This window comes from Monopterus albus, unplaced genomic scaffold (assembly GCF_001952655.1).
Source record: "Monopterus albus unplaced genomic scaffold, M_albus_1.0 scaffold41.1, whole genome shotgun sequence".
NCBI classification, from domain to species: Eukaryota; Metazoa; Chordata; class Actinopteri; order Synbranchiformes; family Synbranchidae; genus Monopterus; species Monopterus albus.
Window position 1 is genome coordinate 1,305,912 of NW_018127921.1, and position 10,785 is coordinate 1,316,696.

General features: G+C 40.4%; 1 protein-coding gene across 3 annotated transcripts in view; it reads right to left on the minus strand.

The window, feature by feature from the left end:
• snd1 (staphylococcal nuclease and tudor domain containing 1) overlaps positions 1 to 10,785 on the minus strand; it is a 202,697-nt gene that overhangs the window by 140,626 nt on the left and 51,286 nt on the right. For all 3 annotated transcript variants that reach the window (XM_020599455.1, XM_020599456.1, XM_020599457.1), the window contains exons 14-15: positions 9,381 to 9,453; positions 5,211 to 5,352 (exon numbers count right to left, since the gene is read on the minus strand). In XM_020599455.1, coding sequence (XP_020455111.1) covers positions 5,211 to 5,352; positions 9,381 to 9,453 — 215 coding nt within the window. The remainder of the gene's footprint in view (positions 1 to 5,210; positions 5,353 to 9,380; positions 9,454 to 10,785) is intronic.

A 10,785-nucleotide genomic window follows, 5' to 3' on the forward strand; every position in this document is an offset into this window, starting at 1 on the left:
AAACACAGTCTTTCAAATCAAGAACTACCCTGTGGCATAGTTTCTTGTCTGACTGGATAATGCAACCCAAATAATGAGGTGCAAGCTTAAGGAAAGCCTGCAACAAATTTCTATTGCTAAGTTAGTTTAGTTGCAAGACCCAATATCTCATGCCACCTTCACTAGACGGCAGCATAATAATCTTTATTTATTTCTCATGCACAGCAAACTCGATTTGTTAATAATGAAAGTTAAATATTAGCTGTTGGTTAGAAATGAGCAAATTTCCAGAGTTTGAAAACATATCCCTTCCAGCAGCAGCAGCAGCAGCAGCCTCAGGAGCACACAGGGGCTATGGTGAATGAAACATCTGTCTGTAGAGGGCTGCAGTTCACTGCTTATATTTAGGTTGAAGATTAGAGCAAATACAGTACTGAGGTAAATTTAACACTAATCAAGTGTTATTCAAGTTATTATTTCTTCCTGACCAGGAAAAAGTATTACATAGCAGGCATTAAAATGCACCTGAAGGCCTGCAAACACATTGGGCCCAGGTTTCTAATAAATGTGTGAATTTCAATGAGATGTGGGGGAGCAGTTAGGAACGAGGACACCGATGTGTAGAGGTCACAGCAGGGCACAAGAACATTTTACTTGTGAAATTTATGGCAGACAGACATTTTTGGGGAACAAGTCTACAGTGTTTCTGCTCCACTTCTCCACTATCACACCATCCCGTGCGCACTGACACACTGCAGGATGTATGCTGGCTCACCGGTGTACACACAGCCACACAAACCACAACCACACACACACACAGATATCAAAATTCAGAGAAATGGCACTAAGCCACACACTGCGTGGTGTCCAATGCTTCTTGCTGACACTGTAAATTTTTGTGTCCGAGTGATGGGTGTTTTATCTTTTTGACAGACTGCTGCTGGGTAACTTTCAAAGTACACTTCACCTGCTGTGGCCTCCACCTGAAACTCTGAAAGCTATTGAAGCTAGTAAACTTTTATAGCCTTTTCACTGCTTGGTCTCCCTTAGCTTCAACAGGCCTTTATACACACATATTTCACATCAATTGTACTTTTTTTTGTCTTTTTATCCCTCCTCTGTCCTTTATGCATCCACACCTCTGACTTCACCTCATTCTCCTTTCATCATCCTTCTATGCCCACTCACCACAATCCCAAATCCCTTTTCTGTGCAGTACCCCCTTTTTCTTTCAGAAACAGGTCGACTCCTTCACCATTTATCAAACTTGCATATGGAAGTGACGCTGTGCAGACCAGCAAGTGAGATAAGAAAAAAGGAAAGGTGATGTGGGAGGAACAGAAAAAACTTCCCTTCAACCCCTGAAGCACACTTCTGGCCCCCCTTTGATGCACAGGCTTCTCCTGCTAATCTTTGTTTCCTCACCCCAGTTTTCCTTTAAACACTGTCTTTATCCAGCAAGGAAAACTCTGGGAGAGGAAGGAGACTGTGTGAGGAAAATACTGAGGCTTTGAGGTGCCTCACTGGAGAAACACCAAAACAAGGCGGAGACATAAAGAACAAACTGCTGAGTAGTCAGGCTGCAAATTCGGATTCTAAAAAAAATGGCTGCACTACGTTTTGGTATTATAATGTTGACCTGCATTGTTACATCACTTATTGCTTTAGGATCATTTCTTTTGCAGCGCTACTGTAAACAGTTTGTTCTTTAAAACCCTCCCACAACACTATTAAAAAATACATAGCTGGCTGTGTTGTATATAGTATAAAGAAAGCAGGGCTAATGAATCTGAAGCCTAATGCAGGATTATGCTTAACAGCAGTATAATTTGAAAATTATTCCCCATTTGTCTGCATGTGATCAATCTTTACTGAGAGCAACTTAGAATTTCAACGCAAGAAGAAAGCTCAATTTACAAAAAGACATCTTTAATACAACTTTTCATGCAAAACAAATGGGGTGATATTAAGTAACAACTGCACTTAACCTTGTAATAGCTGAAAGAACTTGCTTATAAAACCCTTATAATTACAGTTAGGAAATATAATGCACTATGAGGTCTTTTACCAACTCTTCTTATCTTAATTATCAATCTAAATATTCACAATACAATATAAATATGGGTTTAATAAACATGTCAATGTACACATTCCAAAAGCACTGTCAATTGAAAAGCTTAAATTAACCATTTTCTCTTTTATTCTCCCTCCCTCATTTTTGATTACCAGTCTCCATATAAAGTTGAACACTCCCACACAAACTACATGTAAAATTTTGCTGCATTCTTCTGTAAATGTTTATACAAGTACAGTTGAAAGATACAAGATTATTTCTGCCTAAGGGCTCCATTCATGTATGGATTTAACATAAATTATCATATTGCAACAACTATGCACACAACAATATACGTGCACATAAACACCGAGGTCATGACATGACATATTTTATATCATAAACATCTAATCTTAAAAAAACAAATGGAAAAAGGGTTGACAATGAGACAAGCGAGCTATTCTAATTCAAGGACTCTAATTGGAACTGACATTAAAAATAAACAAAATAGGAAAGTGGATTATTTGTATCCATCAGCACTAATCCACCCTAATGTGTATATTAAAGACAATGCATGTCACCTAATTTCCAGCAGATGAATCTTTTCTTCTGGGGCCAACCTTAATCAGATCTGTACAGGGGCTATCAGCTATAACGTGCATCTCATGGTTTGCTAATGACTGTTGATTGAATAAAATCATTCCAAAAGCTGTGACTATGTAAACAACATTTCACACGTGACATCATCTTTTACACCAGATTTTGTGTGTATGCTAAGCACTCCGGTTAAAAGTGTCAAAAGCAAATAAGTGCTTTAAAAAAGCTATGGTCCTCCTATATGCAGATTACATTCTGGCAAGAGTCATAATTAATACATCTTGTACCGGGGAGTGGACAAAAGATGTAATCATGAAAACCATCAGTGGATGGCAAAGACAATCAGAAACAAATTGCAAAATTAATTTATGCATCGACAATTCAGCCACACATAATTAAACAGAATCGAAGTGTGTGTCAAATATATGTTTGTCCTGCTAGAAATGGAGACAAACCATATGGCGGGTAAATGTCTGGCTGAAACGGAGATTGAAACAGATTTTTATTGCAACAATAACAAAGAGCATCATCTATTGTGGAAGGGACCAGCATTCTCACCATTCTCATGATCTGGGAGGATGTACAAATCATTGTGGGCTGCCAAAGATACAGTCACAGTGTTTTTATTACTAGTGCAAACTGTCAAAATGGTCAAGGAGCTGAAATGAATGAGTGGAGCTGCTATCTATCAGTGTGTATTTCATCCATCTGCATCTTGCTCTAAACTAACTTGCTGAATGCCAAAAGGTACGCTTTACAATCTCAGAAGATGCCACGTTTTAACAATATGACCTTCTCAGATACTTAGAGAAGAATAAACAAAACAGGTTTTGCACTTCACAGCACATAAAGCAAGAAATATTTCTGGGCCTGAAATTCTGCAATTGTTACCTTAAATGCAACTGACATTTTTGGGGGGTTTATAATTGATACTGTTCTATTTGGGGGAGGGGGTTCCCAGCCAGGAATTAAATAAGAAGCAAAGTTAAAGTTAGCTTAAGAAAGCACTATGTGACTCATTTTTACAGAAAATAAACTATTTGATTCTCAATGTGCTATTTATTATTTCATAAGAACAAGGGGTTTAATTTATCTTTTACATGTATTTCAAATGTGCCACCAGCTTGGCCACACAGTTCAAAACTTCCTAGATCTGCCCCTGAATAAAGCGTGATTTGACGTGTTAATGACGGCTGAACGTGACTGGATACCTACTGGATTTCTGTTATACGCTCTAAACAAACAAAACACGATTTGTAGCCTAGATATTGGTATGAGGTGCTAAACACAGCCTAGCAAGCTGTAGTTTACAAGCCACATGGATGGTGGCTGTGCACACAGTGTGACCACTTTCAAAGAGACACAACCACCAAAACACACAATTTTTAAATGTGAATCCTCACGTTAACTCGCAAGGTCCAAATGACAAAAATCTACCCATCTTTTGCTCACTCTGAAGCCCTAGTCTGGTAATTGTAACCACATCCAAGCACAAATTTCAAACCATAAAGGATATCCAATATGCCTCTTTCAAGCTTTTCAACTTTCATTTCTCCTTTGCTCTCTAAATCATTTACCTACTTTTGTTAAATGATTGTCACATTAGTCCAAAAGATCCTGACGTCACGAAAACAAAGTGATCGGTCGGTTCAGTCATGTGCTTACCGAGCTGACTTCAGCATAAACAAGGATTTTTCTTAATAAAGTACTTCTGTTTTGTTAATACAAGATACTGGGTTCCATACATATACAGCCATAATCTTGCTGTGCGACATTTAAAAAAACCAAACAAAAAAAAAAAACAAATATATATTATATATTCTAGGCCATACCTGGTAGGCCCAGGTTCAAAACAGGGTTGCGGCACGAAGGGCATCCGGCGTAAAACACGTGTCAAATGTCAACATGCAAGTCGTCAGTGTGACGATTGGCTGTGGCGACCCCTAAACGGGAAAAGCCGAAAGTGACTACTACATATTAAATATTCTACTTATATTTAGGCTATCTATTTTCAAATCAAAAACGGCACTGTGCCGGAAATCCAGCACAGTGCTGGAGAACTTTAAGCCTTGCACTTCAGCTATGAAAAACACCCCAAGTACATATAGCATTAAAAACCTGTCAACCTACTAGAATTTGAGGTTTGCTGTACCTTGACACTGTGTGACCAGTTTCCAATGAAGTTTACCACTAAAAAAAAAAGTATAGAGCAGAGTAGGAGCTTATTTCAAACTTGGCAGAGAGCCGGACACAGAAAGGTGAGGTCAAAGGGGTCACATGCTTCACGCCAACACTGGGATTTTGAAAAACATTGGCACAGATATTCACATAACTCCCTTGCCTCATCAGTGTTGACTGCTTAGAGGCGCAGTGAGGGCTTCAGCTGTAACCTCTGAGCTGGTAGGAGTCACAGTGTGCCATGTACTGCATGTACTAGCTGCAATACAAACACTTTCCTAAAAGAGATGCCAAGGTAATTTCCCATGGCAGCAGCTAATGCCTAAAGAGACCCAGAAATGAGTCAGTTAAAGGGCTCTGAATTAATCGACCCACGCATCAGGAAGATAAAAGCTCTACCCACCAGCAAGGAGGAATGTGATGAGGCAGGTTTCTTTGGGCATGTACAGCTTGAGACGGGAGCCACTGAAGACATATTCTACCACAGCTTCTGATCGGCCAGCCCTCTGTAAGAAGGGCAAGAACTGCTTGGCTTTCTGTGTCTCCTAATGGATAAAGAAAGACAGAGGTGAGGTTAAATAACATTTCCACAAACTGAATCATTTGATGCAAGACCCATTTTTAACAACATAGACAGTCTGATTTGCTATTTATCAACATATAAATGATAGTTTTTGACCGTTTTAAAGCAAAGACGCCTCTATATCCTGTGTATAGAAGGTTTTTCATGAGAAATGTTATTCAGTGCTAAAAATATAAAACATTAAAACTATTTGTCACACAAAGTGTGATCAAATCAAAGTGGATACAGCTTCACCAAAAAACTGAAGCCAGGAACCAAAATAGACAAGATAGACTAAGCAGATTTATTGACAAAATCTGTGGGCTTCTTCCAGACATCTTTATATTTTGGTCCAGTCAAATGAAGTCTGCTTCACATTCCAGTGACACATCTGGAACCTTGTGCAATCAAAAATAATTCTCTCCCTTCCTGCCTCCATCTCTGTCTGCAAGGGTGAGTCACTGGCTTATTGGTGTGCCCAGGCCAAAATTACAAGCAGAGCTAAATCATGTGTATTCAAGCACTGCTGGTGATACAGTAGCAGGGGAAGATTCATGAACGATAAAAAAATAATTTAATATGTGCCTACTCCAGGCATGAGCATGTATGCACAGCAAATCAGTGAGTCATGGAGCAGCGTACTGTGTGTGGCACTGTGGACATGGGAGTAGGAGCAAAGGCTCAGAGGGACAGACGGCATTCGAACATGGAAAGTCAGAGCTAACAAAAGTGTTCTGTTTCCCACTGTAAGTGGATATCGGAGCACAGACTGGTGCAAAACCAAAAATACCAAAACACTGAGAGAATGAATCTTAGATATAAGACAGTAACAGAAAAGACTAGAGGCACTATCAACAACACATGCCACCTGTGGGACTCTAACACATGACGCTGTGAGTAACGGGTAAGTGCTTTAGCCATGAGATGCACCACCTGAACTCCACCCACCGAAGTCCAAAATAGCCCCTTGTAATAATATCTTTTCCATGACTACTAAACTTACAGCTTATACAAATGTTTAATTCTATTTTCCATTAAGCAATGAAATTCAGTCTGCATAGAGTTGGATACACACACACACACACACACACACACACACACACACACACACACACACTACACTCTCTCACACATTTTGTTAATGTCTGTTGTCTCGTTTGTGTCATGTAGTATGTTATGTGCTTTGTCCTGTAAATGTGTTATTTTGTGTTGCAATAAAAACAAAAAAACAAAATAGCCCCTTGAGTGGGAGACTACAGAACCAAACACTCGTTCACACAAACACATTTACAGCACCTGCTGTGTTTGTAGTCTAATTTGGTTCTGAAAAAAAGAGAGAGACAGGAGAGGGGCGAGGACCTCATTATGCAATCTTTAGAGGTATGAGATGAGTCAAGTGCTTATCCACTCTCTTCCCTCCACTGCTGTTCATCTCCTCCAGTTTACTTTACACACCTCTCTCTACTTTATTTGTGCCTGCACTTAATGTACATAATCTCCTTCAGCAAACCTTTACCACCAAGCTGACGGATGCCAAGATATAGGAGTGTGTATGTTCATGTGTTGGGGGATATGCCTCTGTACAGCTGCGTGTTAGTGTGTATCACACAGGCATAAAGGAAAGGAAGGAAGGGAAGGGAAGGATTTGGAGGGTGAGAAGAAATGTTGCTAATTTGGTCCTTTCATTAGAATGCTCACTACATTAGCCTAGCCAAACAACTGGCACATGGGAGCGCACACACAAGCCTACCGGAACTGACTGGCAATGATCCTGGACTGTGCTGCAAATCCCAGGCCCCTTTTTTCCCCTTTTGTAAACTGACAGCACTGTTGAGAGGGGAGGAGCGACAGCTGCAGATAATGGCACTGACCTGAACCACTGACAGGGTGCTGCTATTAAGAGGAGCTCAGAGGAGCTCCAACAATGCTGATGTGTATGCCACCCACAAACACATGACATGGCGCAATCGTATTAAAATGGACAGAACAGCACCACCTTTGCTGGGTCACTGGGACAGTTTTTAATGAGAGATGTGTGCAGTCTCCAGCTGGAAGTAGGGTGCAGCATATATTGCTTTTTCTCCATGTTATTAAAGTAAATTAATTATTGAGCACCTGCCCCTGCAACTACTCCCAAGTTATTGGTGCACATATAATGTGGTCAATTTAGCCAGTTAAGTTGAGTGGAGGTTTGTAAGTATAAAATGTACTAAAACCCCTGATGAAATAGCACAGTGCTGCTTGGTCAGCACAACAATTCCCTGTCATAATTATTTTTACAGGCACCAGTAATTTATCTGTCCTGCTGACACAATAATACATAGGGCCGTTACAATGATGACAATGTGGAACACCATAACATCTAAGAGCTGTTATGTAAAGTAATGTCAGACTTATTAGACAGATTTTAAAGTCCTGTTGATGTTAAGGAGCTTCAATAACTTGGCTGAAAGCCTCCATTCAAATGCAAGGTAATAACACTTTAAACTGCAACTTACAGAGCATGTACATGATCAGCAAATCTGGTGGACCAAAAAGACTCTCAGAAAAAGAGAGCCTTAACCAAATGCCTCTAAAAGCCTGCAAGTGCAAGTACTACAAGAGAGCTCAAGTGAGACAACGAGGTGGTAAGGTCTCTGAAGTTCAAGCACAGTAGACCATCGAGTGGCTTATCAAAATGCATATGAAATGGCTAGTCTACGAGTATAAAAGGTACATAAAGCCAAACAAATTATTCTGAATAAAACACTGTTAAAACTGTTGCATAACTTTGTCCGGTTTGTCAGAATTTCCAGTTGTGTGGGGGTGATAATATGGTGGTCAAAGCACACAGCTGAAGTCATTTCAAACTGCTAGGACTTTGACTTATGTGGGTGAGGAATCATGTGCTTGTTTTTGGACTGCCAGCGCTGGCTGGTCAGACACAGTAGTCTACACAGACGGAGGTGGGATCTGGGGGAATCGAGTATGGAATAAAGAAAAAAGTTTGATGGAAAAATACATGATAAAAATGAAAATCTGCAGAATCTTATGTAAGACATTATCACATTCAAAATCACCTAGGTACAAGTGTGCAAATTATCCACCACCTAACTGAGTGGCCTCAATTTTCCTCTTGGATGGTGGGAGAATAATACAGTGTTAAAAATAAGCCAACAAGCAGGGGCAGTACCTATCGAGCTACCGGTACTCATTTCAGTTGATCACACTTTCCACGGCTCTGCTTTCCATGAGAACTCATCTAACCCAGCCTCTCGTGGCACATAGGGGAGCCTCAAGAGATGGATATGTAGTCAGAAACAGGAAACAGGGAAAAGAGAAATGCCCCTTTATAAATAGTCGAGAGTTTTCAGGAATTAATATTTCAACAAAAACATGCCTGGCTCTCTCAAAATTACAGATTGAAGGAGCGAGCGAGCACGGGGTGAACAGAAGGCAAGAAAACCCATCATAGTGATCAAATTTAAAAACCAGCTTCCCAGGGCACGCACACAAAAACACATACTTAAAAAGAATATGTACCAATCGCCTATTATCCATTACAGAGAGGTTTTATGGGTTCCCTGTGCTAATGTTCATTTGGTAAGCACTCCCAATCAGGCTTCATTAGCCAAATGATGCTTCTATCAAGCCCATGGGCACCCATAAACAAGCTAGGCCGAGCACCCCAGATGGTTTTATTAATGGCACAGATTATTTTGATTATTTATTTATTAATGGCACTGATTAGTTTCTTTAAGATGAGAAAAGCGGGTGTGAGCAACAGGAATAAGGGAGGAGCTGAGGAGTATGGATCATCTTCTGAGAATTACTGTGTATGTCACAGAACTAGTCAGTGGCTTTTGGGCACTGAGGGCCAGATGCATCTTTCAGAGTCACAGGGGTTGTGTGTAAATAAGTCTACTGTTAAAATAATAAATTAGATCAATGCATATTAAAACATGTTTATCCTGTTATACACATCGTGGAAAAGCTTTCGGCCTATTACACGCACAAAAACATAACACCTACCCCAGAAATATCAGCCACTCTGTGGATGGGAACCTCTTTCTTGCTGTGCAGTCCTTTCCCATTCTTGATGGCCCTAAAGTCAATCATACCACAAATGCCAGCACATCACCAACATGGTTAAAACATCATTAACAGAGTGTGAAAGACTGGAGGCTTAAAAGACCTGGAGAAATGGAAGCTTTTGAGTAATTTCTGTAGATACAAACTGTGAGCCACTGTGGCTCTGTGTGGAGGAGAGAATTTAAAATTATACCAGTTTCTCTTCCATGACTTGCCATTATGGCTCCAATAGAAGCACTAAAGGGTGGCTGTTTTTCCACCCTCATTATCTATAGACAAAGATTTTCTATACATTTATCATTTTTGATAGCAAAATTACAATGGAAAGGAAATTGTTAGAACAGACAAAAGGAGAAATGGAGAGACAAGGGTTGCTTCTTTAGATTACCAGGGGATTAGCAATGATCACTAGTTCTCTGATGGCTGCTTTAAAAAGCCTCAAGGGCCAAATGAGATAAAGATGACCACTGTAGTTGAGGATGCGCAGCAGAATCATGCCACCTCTGGGTCACTGAGATGCAGACCATTGCCTCCAAGATAAAGCGTTTACATTTATGAAAGCATGTATGTGTGTGCATTTAATAGGATCCTTGAAAGCTTTGGCCCATTGGCCTCATGTGGTGAGAACTAAAAATGAAACCAGGGCTATAGACAGAAACCTCTCATCAAGTCTAATAAGACCCCACCAGGGACAGAGAGAGAGAGTGAGCCAGAAATGGGGGCGGAGTGGGAGAAGAGAAGAGAAGACAGAAGAGCAAGGCCAAAGAAGGACAAAATTGAAAACCACTAAGGTTGAGAAATAAGGACAAAATGTGCAGAGGAAGAAGGAAAAACGGGAGGAGGGAGAGGGCAGAAAAAGAGGCCGGGTGGGCAGTGACACTGCATGAGAGAAAGGGGAGAGAAAGCTTAAGGCCTAAAAAAGAGGCTGTGGCTGCATCTGGTCCACCTATAGCCAGCAGATCTTAATCTATGACAGACTAATAAAGCTTGCACTAAATCTCTCCACTGTACCTCTACATAATTATATTCATAGGGTCTGTGTAAAGAGAGCCCCTGATTTTAAGTCCAGCGCTATGGAACATGCAAGAGTGAATATGGAATGACATGTTTCCCAAGGAAGACATTGCTAGCCATGTCATGTTTCGATGAATATGACTTTTGACAATTATAACAAGTGAGTTACCATGTTGGATGCAACAGCAAATATAAAAGCAAGGTCCTATTCAGTTCTCTTCCACTTGCACAAAATGAAATTTGTCAAGGTCATGCACAACTCATGGATGGTAGAGAGAGAGTGTGTGTGTGTCTGAGTAACAGGGTTTGTGTGAGAGAGATCAGTGTGTGT